This window comes from Acanthochromis polyacanthus, chromosome 18 (assembly GCF_021347895.1).
Source record: "Acanthochromis polyacanthus isolate Apoly-LR-REF ecotype Palm Island chromosome 18, KAUST_Apoly_ChrSc, whole genome shotgun sequence".
In the NCBI taxonomy this organism is placed as follows: Eukaryota; Metazoa; Chordata; class Actinopteri; family Pomacentridae; genus Acanthochromis; species Acanthochromis polyacanthus.
Genome location: NC_067130.1, coordinates 24695317 through 24708699, shown reverse-complemented (window position 1 = coordinate 24708699; position 13383 = coordinate 24695317). Strand labels below are relative to the sequence as shown.

At 39.3% G+C, this 13383-nt stretch overlaps 1 protein-coding gene across 1 annotated transcript; it reads left to right on the top strand.

Moving 5' to 3' along the window:
• The first annotated feature begins 1126 nt into the window (after window positions 1-1126).
• Window positions 1127-13247, top strand: LOC127530252 (interleukin-6 receptor subunit beta-like). The gene is made up of 6 exons (XM_051938907.1): window positions 1127-2143; window positions 5902-6042; window positions 6155-6295; window positions 7633-7729; window positions 9462-9543; window positions 11142-13247. Exons 1-6 carry the CDS (start codon window positions 2029-2031, stop codon window positions 11772-11774), a joined length of 1209 nt encoding a protein of 402 aa, XP_051794867.1. The 5' UTR covers window positions 1127-2028; the 3' UTR covers window positions 11775-13247.
• Window positions 13248-13383: the final 136 nt, after the last annotated feature.

The window sequence follows — 13383 nt, the reverse complement described above, 5'->3', positions numbered from 1 at the left end:
GAGTTAAAAAACACAATTTTAAGCATAACCAGTGCATGTATTCATTTTAGCACGAACTTACACAAGAATATTTATTCCTGACATGTAGGCGTATCACAGTATTGTAAACATAATATGAGATATCCTAGTGAGCATGGTGAGATTTTCAGCAGAGTAGTAGGAGCAGGTGGCTTTTTATGTGAGAAATCACTTTACCAGATAGACAAAGTGGCTTTCAATAGGAAGTGGAATGTTTCTGCCTTATTGCATATATCATGAGTAATACAGTATGATTGTATACTGTTATACCACATGACTTGTCTGATCATGTGCATACAAAGTCTGTTACCGAACAGAGCTAATACTTCAAATTTCTTTGGCTATTATTGTTCGCTTCCTTTGCACTATAGTCTTTGTGCTTGTTTGCAGAAGTCTGTAAACACATGTGTAGACAATTTTCTGTTCTGCTTTGTCAGTTGTACAGTTTCTTTTAATTGTGATCATTTCAATCCAGGCTGAACTCATTGCAGGCCATTACTGTGAGGAGGTGAGACTAAGACATATAACTTTGTATCAGGGAGGGTCGAAGCTTTGAGAACGATTGTTGGACCGATCACATCAGAATTAATGTTCTGACCACGGATTATGTGCACCGTACATAACCATGAATATCCGAAAGTAGCAAGTAAGATGTATTTGATAGCTATAACTTTCTGCGTTGTATTAAATCTGGTTAAAGGTTTACCCATCCTGCTGCATTAAATGTCACCATTGACTTATAAGAATGAGAAATCATCAGTAAACTTAGTCTATTGACTTATTCTGTTCTGAATCAAGGCTAAGTGGGTAATAAATTGAAAAACAAATAGAAGACATTAAGCAGCATTCCAGTAATGATGTGATGTCAGCTGTTTGGGTTATATTTGTGTGTTCGTGTTTTACAGAATTTGCCCCAGTAGAAGAGCTGTTAGTCTGGCCACATGAGGATCAGCTGTGGCTGAAATGGAAACCCCCCACCAGTACAGCTGTGTCAGAATATGTGGTGGAGTGGGTCATCACTGACCCACTCCACCAGAGAGACTGGCAGAGGGAAAAGAGAAGCACCACAGACACCGTCATTAAAGGTAATTTCTTTCTTCTAAAGAATTAGTAAATTCACCCATCTTAGCAAATCTGTTCTTACTGATAGTGAATCATTCACCTAGTGTAGTGTAAAGTGACTGCAAAATGTTGGTGAGTAGTTAGATGTATGGAGAGAAGGCTGTCTTCAGCTTGGGTCTATAGTATCATACTACTATAGTACTTTGCAGAAGGCACCGTAAGCGTTTGAAATATGAAATATTCTGGCTATAGTTATTATTTTTGAACTCGCATCATACAGGGTCCAGTAAATATTTAAAAAAAAAAGAAAAACTAAATTCATATTTGCTGTGAGTTCTCTTTGCTGTAACAATTCTCCTTGATACACTTGCAATTTACACCACCGGTCAAACGTTTTGAGACACGTTCTCATTTATTTGAATGAGAAAGAGTCTCAAAACTTTTGACCAAGGGTGTACATGTCACCTACAACATATGTGCCAAGCAACTCTAAGACATTGCAGTCTTTAAACTGCTTGGTATGTAGGCCGTTGCGTCCCCTGTCTCAGGAAAACCTGGAGATAGCTTGGTAGCTTGGCCATTCTTCCTATTTCCCAGAAAAGCCAGCTGCACAGTATACATCAAAGCTGAGCAATGTCCATGTGTGAGGTTTTGAACCACAGTTGGAGCTGAAATGTGGTAAAAATCTTTCCTAAATCACTTCACACAGCTTGCTACTTCAATGCCATGTACTTCAGACTTGTGCTGTGTTGAAAGTAGAATGACCTTGGAAAATTGCTGTTGCGACTTTTGGAGAAAAATGACTTGGGTGATCATTTAGACATGAAATTGACACCTTAAGATGGCATTAGATTAACAGGAAGGAGGGTGTGTCTGAAAGGGGCTAAGTAAGTATTTTCGGGACTGTAGATTTTACTGCAAACTTGTCTTTGTACAATTTAACTTGTGATGTCAATTCTAGGAAACCTTAAGCATTTTGTTTGCTACAACGTGTCTGTGTATCCCATATACTCTGGATGGATCGGGAATCCAGCACGTGCACGTGCATATGTGAAACAAAACGGTAAGATCGCTGTAAATAATAAACCATTGTGTTTTAAAGTATATAAATATTATCAATAGATCCAAATGGCACTCTAAAAATACTGCTTGAAGATACAAACATTGTTTTCTGAAAGGTCTTTCTTTCCATGTTTGTGTTCTCTTGTTATCATGAAATAAGGTTGTGTCACGGGGCAGGCAGGTGAGAACCCAGAGAGCAGGTACACAGAAACAGGCAGGACGAGTTGAATTTCACCAGCAGTTTATTCACAAACCACAAATCCAAATAGAACTGAGAAACCCAACTCCAACCAAACTACATTCACTAAAGTAAAGACTAAACAACAGTCTTGAAGCCAAACTAATCTAACCAATGAACCGGGCTGAAACTGAAACTAAGGGCGGTTGGTAATTCAACTAACAAAACGGCTGATGTAAAAATACCGTACTCTAAACGGTGGGCGCAGGCAGGCTCATGAACCGACAGTCCAGGGGACGCATGTCAGAGCTGCAAATCCATTACCTGGCAGATCTGCCGGGCTGAGCAGAGCCGACAAGCCCCTTACTGAGATGGGGGGCGGGAAACCATGTTGCAGGTGATGGCTGGAATGGCCGGACTGAGGGCAATAGACAGCGCAGCCAACAGAAACTGCAAGCAGAATGAGATGCGTATCAGACACAAAAAACCGATCAGAGAATGCGCAATGTAGTGCACTAGTGACCAGACCAACTTCTCTCTGTAGCAGACGCTAGGATCTGGCGGAGACTGGAGGGATGAGCAGGTCTTTATCTGGTGCTGATGGTAGATCAGATCCAGCTGTGGTCCTTCTGCAGCTGGATCCAATGATCCCTGACGACCAGTACAGCCAGAGGCACAGCACAGAGAGGGGTGGAGCAGAGAGAGAGAGCAAGGGAGAGATGCCAGGAGGAGAGAGAGAAGAGAATAAGGGGAAGCAAGAAGCGAGGAGAGAATAAGGGCGAGAGAGAAGACAGACAGGGAGCCAGGGCAAGACTGTTGACAGGTTGGTTATTGTGTTTTAACGATTCTTAATCCGATGTTGACTCCTGTACTACGAAGCCAGTTTGACATACCAGGCTTTCTTTGTGTAAGTCAGCTCAACATGAACTCAAGCCTCAGTCAGCGTTAACAGGTATCATGGAGGTGATTATCAACTTTCTTTGTTAACTCAGGTTTTCTGCCTCAAACTCTGCGTGTTCACATAAAAATGGAAGTTCAACACATCATGTGACTCTTCTTCTGAACAAAATTAAACAATCATGTACAGGTTGTCAAGGTTATGACAGTAGAAAGTGCTGCTGCTATAAGACAGAAAGGTCAGTAGAAACACGTTATGTCTGTATTTTATTGATCAAAGCAACTGCTAATTTCTGACAGCTGTACATTACAGCTATTAAACTTTAAACTTCATATATTCAGACATGATATTGTCCTGAAGTGCATTTAGGTCTGACACTGTCCCATATTGCAGGATATCACTTTAATTTTTGGCCAAATCCAAGTGAAATTGATGTTAGTGATTGAATATTCTCTGTAATAAATACTAATAAAATAGTCAATGTTCCAATCTCAGTTCTATCAGGTGCAGTACCAGCAGCGTTAATGGACTTCAAAGTAAATCAGGACAAACATAAAAAAGTATTTATGCAATTCCTTCATGTAATGCAATGCAGTTCCTTCTTGCTTCATGGTACAGCACCTACCTCTGCTTATTGAATTTGATTCTTAACATTTCTTCTCAAAGGGGCAGGCGTTCAAGGTTACTACAATAGTAAAACAAATCTATACATTAACTAGAAAAGCACTCAGAGAGTGCAGACCTCCGCCAAGGATAGAGAGGAAAACAGGAAACCCATGCAGTAAAGGATCATGAGCTGGAATCAAACCTCCATCTCTGACACAGTTCTGTTTACGAATCACCTTCTTAACCAGTTGAGCTATCTGGACACCTTGCTCCAATTTGTTGGACGACATACTAACCTATGATGTTTTTGTCATATTTCGGGCCACATACTAAAACATACTAAAAAATTCAAAGTGATCCAGAATCCAGGATCCTTTCCGGATTGCCACCAAAATTAAATCAGCTCTTCCTCTTACCATAGTCTACATCCAGTCAAAATTCCATCTGAATCTGCCCAGGCGTTTTTGAATTATCTTGCTAACAGACAGACACACAAACGCCGGGTGTCACATAACCTCCGTGGCGGAGGTAGTGAGTACAGTACCTACAAAAAGTGTCCACCCCCTTAGACATGTTTTACTTTTATGGGTTTCTGCATTGAATCAGGACACATTTAATTTGGCTTTTCTGACCAGAATTTACAAAAAAAGGTGAATTAATCTGCAAGTTAAAACAGATTTCTAAAGTAATGTCAATTCGTTATTAATATGAAATATAAAATAAGTAATTGCATAAATATTCATCCCCTTCCAATCAATGTGTAGTTGATGCACCTTGGCTGCAATTACAGCATTGACCTTGTGTGGATAGGTCCTGCACATCTGGACAGTGCAATTTTACTCCATTCTTCTTTGAAAACTGTCAGGTTGCCCAAGGATTGTGGATGAACAGCCTTTTAGAAGTCTAGCCACAAATTGTCATTATGATTGAGGCCCTGGGCTATGACATAGCCAATTCTGAACATTCCCCATGGTGTCATTGAATCACACTGGAAAACAAATCTTCTTCCAAGTCACAGTTCTCTTGCAGACTGCCTCTCTTCCAGGACCACCTACCAAGAAAATGTCCCCAAATCATGATGCTGCTGTCATCATGTTTCACGGTGGGGATGGCGTGTTTGTGATGATATGCAATGTTTGGTGTCTGTCATACAAAGTGTGATGGCCAAAAAGCTAAATTTTTGTCTTATCAGACCCAAGAAGCTACCAGTTGACATCAAAGGCCCATTTGCATTCTGGCAAACTCTAGCTAAGATTTAAAATCTCAAGTAGAATGAGCTTGTGAACTTTTTTTTTTTGAACAGTGGCTTTTTTTGTCACTCTCCATCAAGCTTTGACTGGTGAAGAACTTTGCCCGTATGACAACATATATACCCTGTGCACACCAATTTTTTTGGTCATACAAAGAGTCCACATGACCATTTTGGTATGTCGAAATACAAAAAAACTTCCAATACTTGTCACACGTTTAATTTCTACAGATGTTACAGGTCTCAAAAGTTGGTAAAAATAGACCAAAAGCTGTATTTTTATTGACAAATATGGACTGATTTTAATATTGCTAGTGTCTCAGAAAATGTAAACACAGTAAAGTAGTTTAATGCTTCCATCAGTTATTTAAGGAATTAAAGATTTAATATATTCAAGACACGTTATATGAAAAATTTCAAGTCTTTTTTGTTTTGATTTTGATAATCATGGCTTGTAGCTCATAAACATCAGAAATTCAGTATGTAAAATTATTAGAACTATTCCTGAAATCTGTCAAAAAAGATTTACCATGAAGAAATGTCCAACTATTTAGAAGTGTATTAATTTATGCACTTAGTAATAAGATGGGCTCCACTTACCACAAATTACTACATTAATGTGACGTGGCATGGAAGCAATAAACCCTGGCCTTGCTGAGATGTTGTGGAAGCCCAGGTTGCTTTATTAGCCCCAAATCATGACACATTGCAAAAACTTTGGACTCCAAACACCTCAGATTCTGTGTCTCTCTACTATGCCATCAGACGTTAGGCTCTTGATTCCAAATTGAAATGCAAACCTAATAGACGGTGATGTGGTTCTTACAGCTCCAAAAGAAGGCCCTACTGTCACTGTGACCCCAGGGCATAATGAGGCTAACCTGAATTGGAGAGAGATTCCCCATCTCGAGCGACAAGGCTTTATCACAAACTACACAATATTTTACACAAGTGGTGCTGAAACACATGGTATGTACACTTTGCATTGTGTCCTGCTTGTTGTTCTTTTCATTTACTGCTTTCCGTGACATTATCTCAGCTGCCAGTCTAACTTGTTGATTTCTGTTTTGCTCATTTGTAGCAATAACCGTGCCAGCTAACACCACCTCATACACTCTGACATCACTGTCAGCCAACACCAAGTATGACGCTTGGATCGAGGCTTCAACCATCGGAGGCTCAAAAAACGGCTCTAAGTACTCTTTCACCACTCTGAAATATGGTCAGTGCCAGTTTTCTTACATGATCCTTACTCCAGAAAGGGATTGATTGAAATAACTGTCCCAGGGCGATACCAGTTATTTGCTATCAAGTAGACCAATGACCGATCAAATGGAACCAGTGTAACAGAGATATATTTGGAATGAAAAATGAAAATCATGGTGTCAAATTTGTTGAAATGTCCTTATTTATTTAAGCTTTACATATTTGAAATTTAAAGAGAATGTTTAGTCCTTCAGTGCTGTTAACCAGCTAAAATTCAGTTTGCATTCCAATGTTAAGTATATTGATACTGCTTGTTGATACCCATGGCCTGATTTACAAAAAAAAAAAAAAAAAAATAAAATAAACAAAGTAAGGATGATAAAGTGTTGAAATATTCCTGATGCAATTTTTGATATTCATTTGGAACAAATATTTTAATTAAGTAATAAAAAAATGTCTTTAGACTAATGAATTATTGATTACACTGACCAACAATCCTTAGATTATTGAATAGAAAATGGTTGTTGGGTGTAGCCCAAGATTATACTCACAGCCATGTGGAAAGAGGGTTACGGTTAATCATGTTTCTCAATGCTGCTATGTAAATCCTGACAAGCAATCAGCTAATTTATGTTTTCATATTAACACTTTGAACACAATGCAGTCCGTGTCAAGTGTCAGGTAGTTCAGATGATGGTCAATGATACTGAAAAACTGCAAGCAGCAGTAATTGAGTAGAGTACTCCCACAAGCTTATTGCAATTTCTTCATGCAGTCATCTGATTCATTCACCTCATGTCTATGAAGTAGTTAAACTCACAAGATCTGGGTTCTGCCCTTTAACAGACTTCTGGAGGTTAGACAGTTAGAAAACGGTGGGCTTTTTGGAAGGGTGGCCATAAAGAGACAAGAGCTAAACAGCTTGTTTTAGACAGAGGTTGAACTGAGAGACTGCATTACCAGCAGTATGAGATAAATTAGCATTTTTTTAAAAAACTGAGTTATTGAAAGCCATTCTGAGGGACTCCCAAAATTACAATATACAGTTGGAAAAAAGCATAATATGCCCTATTTAATTGGTTTCTTTATGGTAATTTGAGAAATTGAGCATGGTTTTAAAGCATTCAGAGCATGTTTGGTTTGATATTGCCTTTTTGTGAGCCAAAGACATACATAATTGTGGAAATGTGGCTAGGGGTGCACCACATGCAGGTAGACTCTGCTCAGACACATGTTGATTGGCTCCTTTTATGTGCATGCTTTTTTAGCAACTACACATCAGCTAAGCTGCTGTATTTCGCTTGGCTTTTTGAATTGCTAGTAATCTGTCATCTACTCTAAATATCCCCTCAGCACCAGGAGAGATCGAGGGCATTGTGGTAGGAGTGAGCCTTGGCTTTCTGTTTGTTGTTCTCATGATGATGCTGGTCTGTTTCTACAAAAAAGAAATGTAAGTAGCCCTTAAACACCTCTCAGACTCTGGTTTGACACCTTCCAGTGAGTGTCTTTCAGGAGAGACTCAATGAGTGCACCTTTGGATTTCCCTTCACTGTTCATTACATCTTGCCCCTTTCTGTGACAGCAGTTAACACTTAAGCCCTCAGATGTGTCCATCTGTACTAGTTTGTTTTGAAGCGCTAGGACAGTCCACAATTCTAACTTGCTCATTCTAATTCACCACTGTTCACAACTAAACCAGAAAACCGAAAATCTCCCTTTCTTAGATGACTTGCAAATGGAAACCTTTTGTTAAATTATTATAATGTTTTTTTATTATGGTAATCATAAACAGGGATTTACATACACATGTGTATCATGGTAGTCTGGAGTTGTGAATGACTTCTATAACTCTGAATTTTCCATGTTGGAATTATTGAAATGCATGTGTCATCACAAAATAAGCAGTCGTGCGTTTTGGTTCTTTCATGGATTTAATACAGGTCTTCTGGAAAGATGACAAAATCTTCTGGGTCAAAATTGTACATGCAGCAGCTTCAATTATTAGTTTTGGTGATGTAGAAAGCTGTGTAAATCAAACTTTCTTAGTGCCAAGACCTCTTAACTTCTTCTGAGTGCTTACAATTGACCACTCAGCCACAAACACTGAAGTGAGAAAGTCGATGGAGCTTAACAAAGATCTATAAAAGCAAACCACTGACTTGAACACATCAAGAAAGTCACTTGGAGCCATTTCAAGGCAGCTACAGATCTCAAAATCATCTGTGCGAACAACTTTTAAGTATAATACCACCAAACCTACAGTCAAACATGGTGGTGGTCGTATTCTGTTCTGCTGGTGTTTCGGTGCCAGTGGAACTGGTGCTTTATACAAAGAAACTGGAATAATGAAGGAGGAGGGTTACTTCCACATTTTTCAGGAAAACCTAAAATCATCTGCCAGAAGATTGGGTCTTGGACACAGTTGCGTGTTCAGCAAGACAGTGACCCAAAATACACATCAAAAATGTTAAACAAAAAACAAACAAAGAAAAAAGTGGCTAAATCATGCTAGAATTAAGGTTTTAGAGTGGTCTCTCCAAAGTCTTGACTTAAACCCTGTCGAGAATTTGTGGGCTGTGTCAAAGAAAAAAGTTTGTGTCAGAAAGCCTACAAATTTAGTTTAACTGTACCAATTCTGTCAAGAGAAGTCTGTGTAGGTTCTCATTCATCCAGGTCATGGTTATCCAACGTTGTTTAAATCAATCCACTGGACTTTAAGAACGTTCCTTGAAGACGTTTCACATCAACTGAAGATGCCTCTTGGATGAGAGGTGAAACGTCTTCAGGGAACTTTCTTAAAGTCCAGTGGATTGATTTAAACAACTTTGGATCTGTCAAGAGAAGTTTTCACAAATACAACCAAACACTTGTGGACAACTACCAAAAGTTGAGGTGAAAATGGCCACAGGAAATTTACCCGATTATTTTTTTACTTCTATTTTTTTTGACTCGGCGGATTTTGTCATCATTCCAGACGACCTTTAATAAATCTATGAAAGAGCCAAAATGCACGATTGTTTTTTGATCACAAAGACACATGGGTTTCAATGATTCCATCATAGCAAATTCAGAGTTTTAGGAGTCATTGGAAAATCAAGACCGACACAATATACATGGTCCTTACAAGAGTACTTACTTACTGTTCACAGCTGTTTTAAATCTCCAATGTTTTTCTCTTGCAGGATCAAGAAGAACTTTTGGCCCCAGATTCCAAACCCCGGAGAAAGCACTATTGGAAACTGGTCTCCTGATTATCCTTTAAAAGTAAGGACTTCTTTTGCCCAAGAAAACCAGCAAATACCGTATTTAGTATTTTAAGATAGTAAAACAGCATAGCCAGTAGATTTGCGCAAGTGTAGCACATTGTTGTAGATGGTGCTCTACTTTCCAAGAAATTCTTACTCCAATGATACCAACAGCGTAGCTGAGATAACTAGAGGAGGAACTACTCACACTGATGGATGATATTAATAAGTTCCTCTTTTTTTTGTCTTATCACCAGCTTTGTTCGCCCTATCACCACACCTTCTCACTGCACATACCAGTGGCCTCAGATTTAATTTGCCTACTCTAAAAAGTGGCATGAAAAAACAAAAGTGTAACGCATGTAATGATTTCAAGAGGGCATTCCAAATATTTTTTTTAAGCAAATAGCAGTGTGAGATGTGCCACTGCAGCTAAATGTTTATAGAATTGACTAAGTTCTGCTGTTTAGTCTTTCAGAACTAAGGGGACAGACGAGTGAGACAGTCTACTCAGATAGACTGGGGTTGCTGAAAAACTCATGAATTTAGGGCTCACGCATTGCTGGAAGAAGTATACTAACAGATCAGCTAGATACCAGAATCAGGTGGTGTCTACCATGTCCAGTGACTGGCTAATCAGTCTCAGTATTATCTGATTCTGTGTTGGTCAGATTTGCATTCATGAGTGGCATGATGGTGCCTGTTATGCACACATCTGCACAGACAGTAAAGTCACAGCCACACACACTTTCTAACATGCCATTGTTGTGGAAGTTCATTGCAGTAATTGTATAAAATGCAGCACTTGCAATTTGCAATGCCTGTCCAAGCCAGCCTCTACAGCTTCTATTTAGTGTTGGCAATGAAAAGACCAAAGCTATTACAAGGTGAATTAATTTGTGGCACTGGATGACCAGCCATCATCAGTAGTGAAGGATAGTGGTTTCAAAAATTTCTGAAACTTGATAGATAGCGTGACCCCAAAATACACAGTGGCTACTAGGCAATACTGCTCGATGGTCACATTTAACAATTTGTCTAATCTTGTGTCATGCCACACAGGTCCTAATTGAAGCTGATCCCAAAATAGTTTTACAACTGACACTTGGACATGTAACATAAGCTTGATGTCAAAATTGTGCCAGACTGCCAAGGGGGTATATGAAGATTTCCAATAACACCAGGTCGTTCTACAGTGTCAAGAAAGAGTCCTACACTGCTGCCAATCTGACAGCCACAACGGTGGGCGAAAGATGAGATCTGGGTTAATTTGGTGTTGCAAGACACTTGAAATGTGATCAAAGCACTAGATAGTCGCAATTTGGCAAATTTGCCATGTCTGGTACACACATATTCTAATTATTGGTGAATGACTGTCTGCTGGTCCAATGAAGCATCATTGACAAGGTGGAAACAAGATTGTAAGACATTTCAGACGTTCACCACCTACTCGATGAACCTCAATAACAACAGCTGCAGACATCCTACCGCCAGAAATGGACACAGACAAACAAAAGCACCACTTGCTGGCTAGAATTAATATCAGCCAGCATACTGTACACATTATCAGTTTTCAGTCTTATTTATTTTTAATCTGTAGATTCTTTTCCTCTACAGGCGGAAACACCAAAGGAAAACTGTCTATCTGGCATAAGTGTACTTGATATGGATATATGTGATGGAAAGTGTGTAATGGAGGAGGACAAGGCCAGTCTACCCCTGAAGAAGGACAAGTATCTGTCTGAGGAGCACAGCAGTGGTATTGGCGGTTCCTCCTGCATGTCCTCACCTCGCCAGAGTGTCTCTGACAGTGATGAGGGTGGCGACATGGCTGACACTACATCCAGCACCATTCAGTATTCCTCTGTGATTGCCTCCAGTGGTTACAAGGGTCAGACCCCTAGCTCTCATCCCCAGCAGTCCATTTTTTCAAGGTCTGAGTCCACACAGCCGCTGTTGGACTCTGAGGAAAATGCCGACATGGTGGTGCAGGATGGCAGCAGACAATTCCAGCATTTCTCCAGACAGCCCTGCTGTACACACAATACAGGGAACAAAGAAACCACTAACTGTGATGACTTCAGCCAGTTGGCAGTGGAGCAGCAGGAGATCCCGCAGTCTCTGGACTTCTGTTCTCTGGAAGAGGACAATGAGCGGATAGCACCTAAAGATGAATTGTCAGCTGACTGGCTGCCAACAGTACCAGTCTCCAGCTATATGCCTCAGCTGGGTGGCTACAGGCCACAGTAGGAACACAGACAGACCAGACTCATGCATTACCAACATTTGCATGTAAATGTTTGGGCTTGCATGATCAAAATTTTTGTCAGTGTAAATGGCTAAGTGAGTAAAAGTGGTCTTGATTCCCATACAAAATGACATGTAAGATGATATATATCTTTAATATTTTAAAGCAAGTTTGTCTCTTGAAGCTTCAAAATACGATAAAAACAAGAGGGCCTGAAGCAAAACACTGGTCACCCTGCACAGCCAGAACTCAGTAAGACCCTCTCTGTAAAGTATCACAACGTGCGTTTTAGAAATGATTTTGTCTTCTACTCACTTAAATTTTCACAGGAGCAGATATTTTAAACAAGCTTTTGCATGCCTCTCTTCGCAAACGGTTTGGTGCATTTGTTCATGTCATGCTTTCATTTCAAATATTTTCAGCTCTGATGAAAACTGTTGCAATATATTTTCACACATAACCAAGTATACATAGTCTAGGATGATTTACTCTGTAAAGTTAGTGTGAATTAGAGCTTGTAATAATAGTTTGCTAGCTGTGCACTCATGTGGAAACATTTCAGCCATATATTCATTTTACAATGATGGCCAAAACATATTTGACATGTGGCAAGTTTTGTTTTTACGACTGATAGAAGTTTTAAACATGGCATGAGTATGAGCCGCAATTGGAGTGAATGTGGCTGCAGCAGGCACTTCAGGATGATGTCTTCAATTTGTGCTTCTTTTTCAGTTTGACAAGTATCTTGCTGTACTGCCCTCTTTTGGAGGGCTGTCAACTCTGCAGGAAAGTTACAATTTGTAACTTGGGCATTGTCATAAAATGTAAAAAAGTATATTTTCAGTGTAACTATATATACTGCACATGAATGTAATCAGTTAACACAAGGTCATGATGACATGTCTTTCTAACGGTATGCCAGTTCATGTTCACTAAAGTTTAATTAGCTGCCTTTGAAAATAAGAAATTGGGAGGAAAATGGCATGTTCTTACTGTATGTACGATTACCTGGCAAGATCACTGTTATATTTTTGTATATGAAGTCAGTGTTTTATGGAAGCTAACAAAAGTCTCACTGTCAACTGAAACCCTTGGTTGCTTTTCAGCATCGCTACAATGTTAACTGTAAATGTTACATTTGAATCAGTCTGTTTCAGAGCAAGCATTACATCTTCATTTCTTCTCATCTTACAGTGTTCAAATACAGTGTTGAATATGCAGTACAGAATATACAATCTCAAACAGCTGTGCTTTTCCTTTTAATAAACCTTTGATCACAGTCATTGATAATGACATGGTGATATGTTCATGGATTCTTGACAGTAAACATGAGTCCAGATGACCTGAAAATGTGATTACTCACTCTCTCATCTCAACAGCAAATAATGACTTGCTGTGTTCTTCTGGACAGAGGTATTAACTTGCCTGCAGAGAATTTGAGAGGCAAACATGCAATAAAGTGTCATGTTCCACGAGTTTAATGTCATTCGGTTAACTTTTGTTTAAATATGGCCAATTTCCAACATAAGTCCTCTTAAGGCACTTAATATAAAGAAAGAAACCTAAAAAGTCCTAAGATTGTCACCATGGTGACATGAAAGACAGAAAAGA

Excerpts from the sequence above, each read along its gene's own strand:
- LOC127530252 (XM_051938907.1), top strand. The coding sequence starts at position 2,029 with ATGTCAATTCTAGGAAACCTTAAGCATTTTGTTTGCTACAACGTGTCT. Across the intron at positions 6,043-6,154 it reads AAGTGGTGCTGAAACACATG|CAATAACCGTGCCAGCTAAC; the intron begins GTATGTACACTT and ends GCTCATTTGTAG. Across the intron at positions 7,730-9,461 it reads TGTTTCTACAAAAAAGAAAT|GATCAAGAAGAACTTTTGGC; the intron begins GTAAGTAGCCCT and ends TTTCTCTTGCAG.